We start from the raw sequence: 14852 nt of genomic DNA on the forward strand, positions 1-14852 counted from the left end.
TGTTTACATTTGAGGTCCTCCATTTTCAATTAATCAGAACATAATGACATACAAATATACAGTACTATGCAAAAGAAAAACATTTCATATAAACAGTTAGAAATCAAAAGAAAAAATATGTACATTAAGGGAGGGGGGGGACTTTGACTTTTTCTTTTTTTACAGGGGCCAGTTTCAAATTGCAGCCACCCGTAAGTGCTCTTTGAGTACAGTACTTGAGTCAAATTAACTTTACTTTCCACTATTGCTACGCCACACACAGTAAAATAATGTTCATGTCAATTTATAACAGTAACTCCAAGTGTATATGGAACAATTCTTTTAGGCTTACACTCTCAGAGTTAGATGAAACACTAAGGGTCTCCAGGTGCGCCTGGGGCTCTGAGGACGCAGGAAGAATCTTTGTTCATTCACAACAACAGCCTTTCAGGCAGCTGTCATAGTGCCAGTCTCAGACAGTACAGTTAGCCTCGAGCTGCATGTCACTGAGTCGGTGACAAAACAAAAAATCAAACCCGTGTGAAGTGAGGGGCGCTCTTATCATCATACATTCCCTCATTCCGGCCAATCACAATTTGCGTCCTCACTTTTGTGTCAATGTTTGTGTTTACGTAATGTTTGTGTTTACACAAACACTACAAAATTGGCCATTCATTTTCAATGGCATATAATGTTTGTGTTTACACACACCCTAGCCCCTCATAAAAAAAGAATAGAAAGTCCTGCCATCTCTGGTTTACTTCCCGTATCTGCATGAAGTAATCGGTGGCCACCTTTTTAGGAGACCAGAAGCAGGTTGGAGTCTTTCATTCCAATGAAAGAGTGAACGTAAGCACAGCTTCTGAACATCTTTTTAGCTCCATTGGTCACTGAACTATATATAGCCTATTGTACCGAGTCAAGCCACACAATATTCCCAAGATTTTAATAAAATGTTTTGTATTATTGTTTGTTTGCTTGTTTGTATTCTTTCATTCATTCATTAATTCATTCAGAGAGATAAATCAGGAAGCCACGGGTTAGTTTTTACCTGCCATGGGTTAGTTGTAACCTGCCATGCACGCATGTTAGTTTTAACCTGCTGCGCATATCGAGAGCCACAGGTACGTTTTTACCCGCAGCACGGGTTAGTTGTAACCGGCAGCTCATGTCGGGGACGGTGTTGTCGAACAAATGCCTGTCGGACTGTTAGTATGTAACAAATGTATGCACCCCAAATTACACGGTTTTAATGGGTTAAGACCGTTAATTTATTACGTTATTAAGACCAGGAAAAGACGACACTTCATATCATATTGTGTCCTTGGTGATATCTAGTCCCATCGTAAAAAACAGCCTTGATGTGTGGATGCATTAAAGTGATGCGTTTGAATGTTTTTACAGGTGTAAACATGGCAGCTGGAAGAACCAAGTCTTTCCGTCGTGTTGGGAGTCTGATGAGAAGCAGATCTGAGGGGACCTTGATCGACCTTGAAGACACCGTGACTCTGAACACCAACGATCTGAACGGTGACATCTTTAAAACATTAAACATATTGTATAATATTTTCAACTATGAATGTTAATTATATATAGACATAGGGCTGCACGATTATTTTCGTAAAGATTATTATATCAATACATTTTACATTACATTTTCGATTAATCAAATAACGGAGAAGTGCTTTAAAAAAAAATATATCAATGAATCAACGTGAAAAAAACATTATTTTAATAATCAAGTAATTTGATTAGTCGACTAATTCTGATTAACCACTGCCTAGGCTTGTAGATCTTTATTATAATCAGTTCAAATCTCTTGGTTCGATTAACTGTTGCACCGCTAATCTGACACAAAATGGCAATGTCTCCACAGGTAACTATGCCTCCCATTTGACCAAGCATTCCGAGTGGCCCGTGTTGCAGCCACAGACCCTGCACTCCTCCACCCAGACTAGCAATCCTTTCTGGAACCGGCTGTCTGGATCCAACCCCTTCCTAGATGACATCGTACACGACCGAACTGCACTAGAGCCCAACGACGATGGCGCCAGCAGCACGTCTTCGGACGAAAACAACCTGGGACATTTTTTGGTCTCTAGAGGGCGCAAGGCCGGCGGCGCCTATCGATCGGGACGATGGCGGAGCGCGTCGGACATCCTCGACGACCTGGAGAGAAAGGATTCTAAAAGGGACACGGCAGGCCTCAGAAAGACGTCTGGGGGGTCGGTTCTGAACCCGGATTTTGACTGGCTGAAGAACGACAGGGAGGCCTACAAGATGGCCTGGCTGAGCCACCGGCAGCTGACCAGGTAAATGTGGTACTTTATCCCATTTAGACGTGGCTGACAGGCTCTTGGTTTAACTATGATCTTAGATGATATTTCTATGCATTCATGTATTACCTTGTGTTGACCCTGCTTACTGTAAATCACTCTGGATTAACCCATTAAAACCGGGAAAGCATCTGTGTCATTTTAGCTACAGTATATAAAAAATATAGCACATTGGTTCTCAAAGTTTTGTTTTATACTTTGGCTATTAAAAAATGTGAACATTTGTGCAAATCCTTGAATGTACAGTATACAGGTTTTGTTAAAGCAAACATTTTTAACACAAATCTTTGCTTCTGGGGGTCCGTGGACTAAAATATTTTCAGATGGCGGTCGACAGCAAAGGGGTCCTTGATATGAAAAAGTTTGAGCACCACTGACAACATACGTTTTTCAGAAAACTATTAGGATTTAGAAGGCATTTGTAGAATCAGCCTCAGGTCTTCTTAATGGGTTAAGAGCGTCTGCCAAATTGTAAATTGTGATTTTTCCATTGGTTGTAACCAGGTCTTGTTTGGACCTGGCGTTGATAAGCCAGAACCCGGGTTGGGCACAGACCCAGGCCACAGGCTCTCAGATGGTGTGTAAGGTGGGCCACGCTGGCGGCTCTTTGCAGCTGCCCGACTCTGACATCACCGTGCACATCCCTGAGGGCCACGTTCCTCCCGGCGAGGTCCAGGAGGTGGCGCTCAAAGCCATCCTGGACCCTCCTCAGGGACTCAACAACGACTACACCACCACCATGAGTCCACTGCTGGAGGTATGGAATTCCTTTTATGGCCTTTTATAAAATGTATAACTGGGCCTGAAAAAGAGCTGGGTAAACCCTAATCCTACTCTAATCCAATTCCAAATCGCAATGATTAAAGAAGATTGAAGAACCTGAATCGGTTCCATCGTATTTGGTACCGTTTCTGCATTGGAACCGTTTTTTATCACACTGTCAGAGCTGGTATGTGGACTTGACGTCTGCTATACACATTCAAAAACCCTGAAGTTCTGTGATGGTTTTACGTTTCCATTAACCACCCATTGATGGGGGAGGTATTTGGGGAAAAAAAGGAAAAGCCTAAATTGCCGATCTGCAAGGACACAACTCGTCGCAACGTGGCACACTGTGAGCTTGTAGATCAGAAATTCTCGCTATATTAGAAAGGTTTTGAAAGTATAAGTGTAAACATTTCCATGGGTGTCCAGAATTCCTATGGAAATACATCCAGAACCTGTGAAATGGGTTCATTGTTTGGTATCCTATAGTTTCAACTTTCAAATATTGGCACAAATGCTTTGTGAACCTGGTATTCTTTCTCTCTGCACTCTACTTATAGTATGTGGCCATTTACCTTGTTGTTTGCACTTCTTTTTGCTGTGCAAAAAATGTCGTACCTCAATTATTATGGCAAATACATACTGTAGCTATGAATATGACTATGGCTTCACAATTGTTATTTTATATTATATAAGTGTAGCAACAGTGAAAACGTCACATTATATGTGAAAGTGCTCTTATATTTTACATTCCACAGACCAGAAGACTGGCAAAGTTTAGACAGATATCTCGTGTTGTGTTTATAGACGGTTGCGTCCCCCATTCAAATGAGGACTTGCCCTGTCGGGCAACCTGAAAGCAAACCTGCCCTAAAGTTGTATTTACCTACCAGAGGAAGGTGGGCAACCCTTAGTGTCAATCCCTGTCTGTTTATTCCAACAATCTGACATTTGTAATTTGACTGTCTAAAGTTGTAAAATTGTAAATTGTAGGTCAGCCTCAGCAACCTGAACACCAATGAGTGCGTCTCTCTGGAGATGAAGCTGGCTGGACAGGTGAAGAGCGACCCCCTCAGCCAGGTGATGACCACCCTGGTGGGTCTGGTGTCTGACAGGAGAGAGGGTCCCTACCACAAGGTGAAGGACTGCTACATCTACAAGAACGTCATGCAGATCAAGCTGCAGGAACTCAAGAGACACTTTTACGTGATCGCGGCGGCCGAGGCCTCCGTCATCCAGCCGCCCGCCACGTCGGTCTGGGACTACCTGGACCGCCACGTCACCGTGGCCGTGTACGGCCCCCGCTACATCCACCCGTCATTCCGGGTGATCATGGTCGTCTCCTGCCACAACGACCTCCCGCCCCGGCTCCCGTTCTCCGACGTCCACAACCGAGGCAACGGCAAGAACCTGCCCCCGCTGGTGCTGCAGCTGTGGGGCAAACGTCAGTTCAAACCGGACAGCCTCGACGACCTGCGGATAACCGCCGGCGTGAAGGACTCCGCGTTTGAAATCGCGCCCGAGGACCGAAGCAAGGAGGTGAGGGAGAGTCAGCTCAGGATGGGCAAAGTGCTGCGGCTCCCGCTGGCGCTGACCCACACCGGGGGAGTGGAGATGACCGGCTTCAAACTGGACCTGCAGGTATAGTAGGGCTGTCACCATTAATGACATTTCACTTGATGATTAACTTTCGCTCATATCATTACCATTAACGATTTAATTGTGTTTCTGTAATTGAACATTATTATTGAAACATTATGAATACAAAATCTATTTTTATTTTAGGCTTTGTAAACAAAATATGCACGGGAAGATAATCTGTCAAATAGATTTGCTATGTCCACTGTTTTTGAAAATATGGAAATGACAATGTGATTATCTCATATAATTGCAATTCGGCAACTATGTAAATAATTGAGACAGGCCTAACCCCGCAGGTGAAGGAGTCTCACACGGGCGCCATCACGCAGTTCCTGGTGCCGTCGCCTGCCGCGGCGCCCAGCCGCTCGGAGAAGCGCGCCGCGGCCCCCAGGCGGGGGTTAGACAGGCGGAAGCAGATGGCGCGGTCGCTGCCCATCCCGGAGGAGCCCCCCACCGCCGCCCTCCCGCAGTTCCCGCAGTTCCAGGAGCACTCGGTGCACCTGAAGTGGTACGGCGTGGCGCTGAAGTCGGTGCTGCGGCAGCCGCGGGTGGAGTACCTGCTGGAGTACTTCAAAGGAGACACGGTGGCCCTCCTGTCCAGGGAGACGGTGCGCTCGGTGGGCAACTCCAAGGTCAAAGAGTGGTACATCGGATTCCTGCGGGGCAGGACCGGCCTGATCCACTGCAAGAACGTCAAGGTCATCGGGCGGGACCAGGTATGGCATTTGGTCACGTGTTGAGTTATTGAGGGGCACTAGCCCCTTCTATATCCTGCTTTTAGTGTCTGTCCACAAACGTTGTCTTACACAAACATTAAATTCCAGAATTTTACGTCATAGTGTCTGGGCAAATAGACATGGTGTTTATTTTACGATGATGATAAGACGCTCTGCACTTCACACGGGCGTGATTATTTTACTTTTTCTTGGCCACAATTTAGAATTGTATTTAGATACCGTAGGTTGATGTTTAGATGGATGCTATGTCATTGTTTACCTGGTCTCCTAGTATTTAGTTTCAAAAGTACAGAATGTCATTTTGATAGCTTGTTGCATAGACAAGCTGCTACATTCATTGTTGACCTGGTAGGTAAACAATGAACTAAGTTTCTAGTTTCTTTGAGGCACTACATTGTTCTCTCTGCACTCTACTTATGTGACTACCGTATTTACCTTGTTGTTTATTAACTAGAGGTCATGGTTACTCTGCTTTATTCTGAAGTCGGTCTGGTCCTACATGCCTTTTTCCTTGGACTTCTTGCATCTGACAAAAAAACATGTTTCGATTGCTGGATTAGCTACAAACAAAGTGTTTTTCAGGCCAAGGGCCCCCTGGCAGTTGAAGCAGGGACTCCCAGTTAATATTGTACCAAATTGTGTTGCAGATTAGACTTGTTTGGCAGCACTGTTTTCAGTGTTTGTTTGTGTGTGTGTGTGTGTGTGTTTGTTTGTTAACACATTATTATTTTCTAGTATTTATAGAAGTGCATTTTCAGACATTTAACCACTTCTTAGACCCTCTACACCAAACGCTTTGCCGAAAATTCCCGATCTACAAGCTCACAACGCCTTGCAGCCGTTTAGATCTACTATTTTCGGCAAATGCTCCACTTAGAATAGGGATACTACTACGGTACTACTACTACTACTAAAAAGAAAAACATTTTCCTATCACAAAAACACATGTAGTAATTCTGAAGACCCACCTAGGGGTCCCCTGACCTAAATAGTAAACTGTGCTTAGTACCAGACAGTGTGTAAAGTAACTAAGTACATTTACTTACTGTAAGTACTGTAAAATGTTGAGGTATTTTTTACTTTACGGGAGTACTTCCAATTTTCAATACTTTTACTTCTATTCCACTACATCTCAGAGGAAAATTGTACTGTTACTCCACTGCAATTATGTGAAAACTTCTTTCTTGAACTTTTACTTCTACCCGAGTATTTCTACATTTCAGTATTGATACTTTTACCTAAGTGAAACCCCTTTTTTCCCCCACCACTACTGGCACCAGGTGATGGACTTCACGGCGGGCATCAGCCTCACCACCGGCACTCTGCTTGACAACATGACGCTGCCCTTCAAGAAGCTCACCTACATGTACTCCACTACGGAGACGCTGGTGTCCAAGCAGGTGGGCAGCTGGAGGGCTCTGGCCGACGCCCTGGGCTACCTGGACCTGGCGCTGGACACCATCTCGCGCCGCTTCGCCGAGACGGAGGCCGACAAGGTGTCGTGCGTCCTGGAGAAGCTCAAGGAGGACTGCCACGCCGAGAAGAGCCGGAGGAAGTTCCAGCAGGAGCTCATGGCTGTAAGTAGAATCGATGTACGCACACACACATACCCAGATACTATAATGTATGCACACACACATACCCAGATACAGTACTATAATGTACGCACACACACATACCCAGATACTATAATGTATGCACACACACATACCCAGATACAGTACTATAATGTATGCACACACACACATACCCAGATACTACCCATCTGTGGGTTGCAGACATATTTTTATTTTTTATGCATCCCCTTATTCTTTTGTTTCCTACATGTTATTTTTATTTTTATTACTATTATTTTAAAACATTTTCAAAAAACATTCTCAAAAAAAGCAAAACGTTTCATCAATTAAAAACTAAATTCAGTGATCTTTCTTTTTCAAAGAAATTCCATAAATTAGAACTAATATTTAAGAAGTAGTGAAAATAGCTGATCTACAAGCTCACAATGTGGTGTGAAGCGACGCGTTGTGAGCTTGTAGATCTGCTATATTTGATGTATACTGTATTGTACTCTTCATGTTTATGTGGTGTGTGTGTGTCTTCCAGGGTCTGTTGAAGATGGACACACTGAGCCTGGTGGCTCAGTTGATCCAGAACACAGTCATTCTCTCCACGGCGGTGGAGCTGGCCGGTCGGTGGCGAGAGCTCGCCGAGAGGATCGGCAAACTGTCCAGCGCTCAGATCGCCGGCTACGAGGCGCCGCACCGAGGGAAGAGTGGCGAAGTCGGCGTTCAGGTGAGTTTATTTTTATTCATTAAAGTAGCACTGTGACCATTTTCTTATGTATCTACGGTTATGTAATTGTAATTGGTCCTATGAAATGCTCTACTCACTGTGCGTTTCAGAGAGGGCGGTGGACAGTTCAGAAGTCTTCCTACCAATGACATTGGACTAACTAATTTACCGGTAGTTAATTATAAATAAATAAAAATAGAATAATAAATTGCATCCATACTTGCAGCCCCGACTAGGGTTCCGATTCCTTAACGGTTTAACTGCTCGTGGTGGAACGTTCCGTCAGAAGGAATCCAACCAGCAACTGCTTCTGGCTTAATGTTCCTGATGAGCTTTATTATTGATATCAAACCGGATCGCTGATTTCATTTTTTAAATGATTATTATTTTGGCTTGGCCTTTCCTTCTTTAGCGATCCTAGACCGGATTGCGCAACCGCGCTGCCGTCCACTTCCCATTATAAAGGCTGACTAAAAAGCGGAATAACTCGAAATCTACGGAGCTCTCCATGGTTTGGATAAAATGTGCGATGTTCGGAGGTCTTTGCTGCTTATCCGGTGGTTTAGATGGAACATTGGCGCTTTCTAGAGCAAGGATTGCTTCATTTTAGCTCACTAGCATTGACCAAGGGGCCAGTGAAGCACTCCAACGTTGAAGCGCTGGGCCCTAGTGGTAAGAGGAAGGACTGCAGGCAGACCCGTGGATTCTTGTCGATGAAACCCCGTGCAACCGAGCGCTCAATGTTAAAGCCCAGCTGCACTTCCGCATTTGGGCACCAAAATTTGGTGCCCAAATGCTGAATCGGCGAAAAAAGGCGGAAATAGACGGTGCTTCCGGGTGCTTCAAAACGCCACTGAGCAACTTCCACTGACATGAATAGCGGAGGGGGCGGAGCTTCGCGCCATATCAGTCACTCTATCCTTTTAATACTCTATGGCATTGACGCTATTGCAATAAAGATGGACGCTCCAGACAGGATGTCAGTCCAGTGTGTGCTGCATTGAAATAGGCTTGGCAGTCTGCGGTTGGCTCTGCTTCCAGCAGGAGGCAGTATATGGGTTATCTCTTTCTGTGCATGTGATGTATTACCTTGTTTACCTTGCTTACTGTAAATCGCTCTGGATTAAGAAGAGCGTCTGCAAAATGCCTACATTGTAAGTTGTAACTTGCACGAGGAACATTCTGAAGGCTTTCAGGCATGTTTGTTTACTGGGTGTTTGTTTGTTGTTGTTGTTGCAGTCCATGTGGAAGCCTGCCTATGACTTCCTGTATGCGTGGAGCCTGCGCTACGGGGACAGCTACAGGGACATGATCCAGGACCTGCACCTGGCCCTGGACAAAATGAAGCACCCCGTCACCAGGCAGTGGAGGCAGTTGACCGGGGCCCTCATCACCGTCAACTGTATGGACATCCTACGGGCCAACGCTTTTCCTAAAACATAGACGACACCACCCAGCACCCACCCCCAAACCATAGACACCACCAACCTCTAAACAATGACAGCACCCACCTCCAACCATAGACAGTACCCACCCCCATGGATTAAAGTTCGAAGTAGTCACGACTGATTTCAGTCATTTATAATGGCTAGCCAGCATGTTTTCTATGAAAGCAATGTCTCGGCACCGGAAGATTGGGTGTATGATTGATAGTATGATTGCCTGCCTCCTAAACTATGCCACACGCACCACAAAAGGGCTGATTTCTGCACCGCAGCAAGCAAGCTGTATGACCGCAGCCTCGAAGCGACAACAGCTGCTAATGTTATGAGCTGGACAGCAAGTCACAGTCATTGAACCAACGCACAGAACGTTGGAAATTAATGCAAACAACGGCCGTGAGTTTGCGCCAGAGAAACAAACGCATTACTAAAATAATAATAATAATAATAATAAATAATAATAATATGGGGGGAAAACAAAGACAAAAAGGGGGACAACGGAGACAGTGCCTGTTTCACCTGACACATTATTACTATGTACAGTAATTATTCCTTGTTTTCAACTGGTTTGGCTGTAACATAAGTTTAGAATGATAATACCGAAACATCATGAAGTTTAGAATGATAATACCGAAACATCATGATTATTATATATTCTGTCACAAGATTTTATTTAGCTTTATTCCATGCACCCAACCTGCTGACATTAAAATGGCATTTCTTTCAGAGAAAGAAAATGTTTTTATCCTCAACATATCTCTGTCCCAGCAACACATTCTTGTGAGATCCGGTCACAACATGCAACGCACAATCAATGCATGCTTTCATCCTCATCCATTCAATTTCTTGCCTAGTGGCAGAGCGTAAACGAAGAAAAAAAGAAGAATCTCCCATATCTTCCCATATCTGCGTGAAGTAGGTGGCCGCCTTTTCAGCAGATCAGAATTTTTTTTCAGGTACTGACTTGCACTATATTTGTTAGAAATCACTTGGTAAATGGAAACCTTATTCCACCGTCCTTTTTGTTATTGTTTGAGTTATGAAGGAATGTTGTGTCAAACTGAAAACACCCTAATATGTGCACCGGTACATTATATGTTGACGTATTGAGTGATATTGCACTTGGTTGGAACATGCCTTTAGGCTTGCATACTTTTATACAAGTTTATGATAATTAACTTAACTATATAATGGAGCTGCCCTCGTGGATGCATAGTGCCTTGGAAAACCATATATTTAGCATTTTTAAACCCTGGTCTGAAAACCACATTTTGAGTGCCATATCACTGTACAAAGTTGTAGGCTACTTAATGTAATGCCTCTTCTACCCCAGATTTGGATCCGGTTTCCTGAGCAAGTGCTGTAATATTCTTTGGTCTGCTTGCGCAGGGGATAAATTGAACCTTGAACAACGGGTACACATTTGTGAGACATGACCTTTTACAAAAATGTTTAGATTTGTATTATCGTGAGAACGATCGCTTCCATTTTCGCATTGCAACTTTTCAGGACTAGAAAGCCTGCAGTTTCTATTAGCTTGTATTCCCCATCGATGATGTCACTGGTGGACGGGTTTCTGAACTGCCCACAGCCTCCCATGAGACACAGACTGAATAGGAATAAAATTGTGCCAGGACCTAGGTTGAAAAGTGGTGAAGTGGTCCTTTAACATACTATACAGATTGGACAATTTTGTATTATATTAATTGAAAAAGTGTCATAGTGCCGCTTTAATAATGTCATACCAACATTAGTATTAATGCTGTCTATAAATTCTGCTAGATTGTATACACTGTTGTACAAGAGTTGCTCAACGAAAATAGCCAATTGAAAGCATGTAGACCAGCAAATTGAAGTATAAATCCGGCTTGATGGGGAAAGGTGGGTATAGTTGACATTTCACTATCATTTGTGATAAAATGTACATGATGCTAGTATGTTGCAGGGACCTATCCCCAGCCCAAGCCTCGATGCTGAGTGCCAAGCAGTGGAGCCATTGGGTGCCATTTAGGCTTTGGTATGACCCGGCCAGGGGATTGAATCCCAACCTCCCACTCTCAGAGCGGACACCAACCACCAAGAGTTTAGTTCCATTTGTACACTTACATTAACACTGGAGATTTTACTGTCTCAAGTAGCTTGTGAAAGTCCATCAGGTGTAATGAAGATAAACAAGAATATATACAATTCTTTTTATTATTATTAGTATTACCCTTATTATTATTCATAATTAATATTTTATTTAAATAATTAGTAAATGTTTTTATTGATAGGTTTATGCATGCACATAACTTGTACATATCTGTCAAAAGGATAATACATAAAAAAAACTAGACCTTGAAATCCATGTATTGGATGTGATGTGTAAACTTACTATGAATAAAACACTAATGTATACTGTTACTATTTAATCATTTTGCATCCTTTTGATAACAATGAGCATATGTTATGCTCTAACCCCAGGATTCAAACCTGGACCTCCTACATTTTAAGCATTAACTTAACATACTGTAACATGACTGTAGATCGGCTATTCTCGCTATTTTCTAAAATAAATCGTTCAATTTTCTGAAAACGAACGTTTTCTTTTTTTACATACAGGGTTTCAAACTGACATTTTTGTTCAGTTCCTCATTTTCTGCTACAGACATTGTAGCAGAAAAAAAAATAGTCATAGAAAATAATGTAATAAGAGAGCCATTTTGAAGATTGTACTGCTTAATGGTCAGAAGTGCTCTGCTACTCAGCTCTGCGTTTTATTTATCTTCCTTTGGTCAGGCTGTCTTTGTTTGACTTTCACTGTTCTATTTATTTAAGCAGGTTTCAGCAGAGGCTGGTTCCCTATCAGTGTCTCTGTGCAGAGTGGAACAATGTTTAACCCGCTGTTCTGTAGTATACAGACTGAAATCACCTGTTTCCTCCTTGTGGTGAAGCAAATGCACTATAATTTCGAACAACGGAATATAGAACCTACTCTAGTCAAATATTGTTGATTGCAAACATCTTTCAGAGAGCAGCCAGATTGTTTCCTTATTTATTGTGTGCCCCATATGATGTATACTATTAATACAATTATACTAATGCAAAAACCTTTGCCGTTGAGGCAAACAGAGTCGGATACACGTAGTTGTAATAGACCATTTTGTCGTGGGAAAACCAGATTGAATCAGTGGGTAAGAAAACAAAGCAAAATAATCTATTTCCTTCGCCATTTAAGATCTTTTGGTGCGGATTCTTTTTTTAATTTTTCCATTTCTGTTTATGAGTGTTTTTCAGTAGGCTACTGGTATTGTCTGTAACCTTAAGTAACAATTGCTGCAACAACTGAACATTTGTTTAAAGATTGTTGGACAACCACTTCAGAGACTATACATCCACGTATGATAACATCATCCTAAGGTTATCATATGTCACCTCACTAGCCATGTTTTGTATGGAGAGTATAGGTTGCTGCCTTCAGGAAGGAGGCGTTCCAGCATACAGTACAATAAGGTCAGACTGAAACAGTCTATTGTCCATCAGTCGACTTTGAGGCTTAATCAGGAGTTTGGACAGGAGTAGACTGAGCTGTGGACATTGCTCCTGTCTTCATGTTCTTATGTATTTCAAATTTGTTTTATTCTTTTGTTTTTTGTGTCCAATGAGTGTACAGTATATGGGTGTATATGGGCATACTGCAGGGTTCCCCAATTAATTTTCCTCAAGGGCCATATTTTGACTAGCGTACCAGGCTGGGGGCCGAGTCTGCACGCGCGAGGTCGAGGTCTTGCCCTGAAAATTCATTTTCAGGGCAAGACCCCATTTGAAAAGGATGCCCAGTTTGACATGCATAGGCTACTGACCCCCATTTAATGCCATTTATATCTGGGACCCTTAATGGGCCACAAGGGGGCGCTCTGTGGGCCGCAAATGGCCCGCGGGCCGCCTATTGGGGAACCCTGCCATACTGGGTCACAAGACAAACACAGAAGACACATTTCTGTGTGTGTGTGTGTGTGTGTGTGTGTGTGTGTGTGTGTGTGTGTGTGTGTGTGTGTGTGTGTGTGTGTGTGTGTGTGTGTGTGTGTGTCTGTGTGTGTTCTCATTACGGCCTTCCAATTAATTAGAGGATATTCACTATGATGCACAGTGAGTGCACACAGGACAAAGACATGCTGTGTTGGACAATGAGTTGAGGATGGATGAGATCCATCTCACGACAACAAGGATTCTCAGTTCATGTCATGATTTCCTACAGTACGTCACCTGTGAGATTACAGAGCCACAACGAGAGACACATGACGGTTAAATACGGTTACACTTTAAATGTTAAAACCTCATTATGTCCAAAACTGTTTACTTTTCAGGATTCAAATTCAAAAACAGCTAAAGTACCAGATCTACAAGCTCGAAACACATCGCTTAGTAATCCATCTATAAAACTAGAAAAAGTGCCCTTCTGGGCACAGGTCTCCACCAGGAGGATAGGAGTGTGTGTGATGTTTGGCACAATGTTTAGGAGTAATATATATTTTTTTCGTTTTGTTTGTTTGTTTTTTGCAACAATTTTCTTAATTTTGTAGAGGAAATGCAGAGCCAGATCACTCATAACATCTCTGAGGATAGAATTCTGGATGAGCAGGACATGTGCAGCATTTTGTACAAAACAGGCCACTTCTGAAAACTTTGGAAGGCAATCTTAGCCAATCAGTGTAGAATCAGAGAAATCCAACAGGCTCGTCTTGATCACATGACTACAGAGATCATGTGTACCGATTTGCGTGATATTTGGATGAAATCTGTGCGATTAACATAAACAATATATTTTGCAGAAATCGTCCTCATGGTGGCACAGGTAACCGGCAGATGTGGAGGGATGCAGGGAAAATGTTTTTCCATGGCCTCTAGGGAGTGTGCATACATAAGTTGTATACAGATCGATGCAGTATAGGTAAAAACAGGAATTGCCCTGTTATAGCGCCACCTTGAGGCTGATTTGGAAAACAATGAGTGGCATGACGTCCTCGGCCTAGTGGAAATGTGCGTGTATAATTTCACGGAAATTTGTGGCATTTTGTTCTAAACGGACCAATCATGTGAGGTTTGGAAGCCAATCTTAGCCAATCAGGATGGAAGATGGGAAATGGTGCAGATCCGTGTTGATCACATGACTATGGAGATAGTATATACCGAATTGTGTGATGTATGGATAAATTGTGTACGAGTACTCTACAGAAATATGTTTTGCCTAAATGGGCCTCATGGTGGCGCTATAACAGGCCGTTGAGGAATATTTGGGGCAGAGGTTCGTCGTTGGCATCCAGGGAGTGTGTGTGCAAAGTTTGGCATGGATCAGGCCAACGGTGCTGGAGATTAGCTGGTAACGGAAGGACAGATGGATGGACACACACACACACACACACGGACGGCGTGCAAAACATACTCTCTCCCGATGCCTTCGGGCCTGGTGGAGACAATAACCAAGTGTGTGAGTGTGTGTGTGTGTGTGTGTGTGTGTGTGTGTGTGTGTGAGGGGGGGGGGGGGGGGGAGGGGGCACAGAGTGTTAATATGTCTCTCTTCTTCTTTCAGAGGCAGTGAGGCAGCACTATTTGTGACTGATGAAATATGACCACTTTTGTTGAGAGAGCCTTTTATATTACCAAAGCGGAAGAGTGGAAGA

General features: G+C 43.2%; 1 protein-coding gene across 1 annotated transcript in view; it reads left to right on the plus strand.

Annotated features, from left to right (window-relative positions):
- The window catches only part of macc1 (MET transcriptional regulator MACC1), a 12288-nt gene extending 2518 nt beyond the window's left edge, over nt 1-9770 (plus strand). Inside the window, exons 2-9 of the mRNA XM_083761027.1 lie at nt 1384-1509; nt 1856-2291; nt 2820-3072; nt 4074-4721; nt 5018-5437; nt 6739-7035; nt 7562-7750; nt 8990-9770. Coding sequence (XP_083617153.1) covers nt 1392-1509; nt 1856-2291; nt 2820-3072; nt 4074-4721; nt 5018-5437; nt 6739-7035; nt 7562-7750; nt 8990-9193 — 2565 coding nt within the window. The 5' untranslated portion in view covers nt 1384-1391 and the 3' untranslated portion in view covers nt 9194-9770. The remainder of the gene's footprint in view (nt 1-1383; nt 1510-1855; nt 2292-2819; nt 3073-4073; nt 4722-5017; nt 5438-6738; nt 7036-7561; nt 7751-8989) is intronic.
- Nucleotides 9771-14852: the final 5082 nt, after the last annotated feature.

Source organism: Protomyctophum parallelum (genome assembly GCF_964188405.1).
Source record: "Protomyctophum parallelum genome assembly, chromosome: 3".
NCBI classification, from domain to species: domain Eukaryota; kingdom Metazoa; phylum Chordata; class Actinopteri; order Myctophiformes; family Myctophidae; genus Protomyctophum; species Protomyctophum parallelum.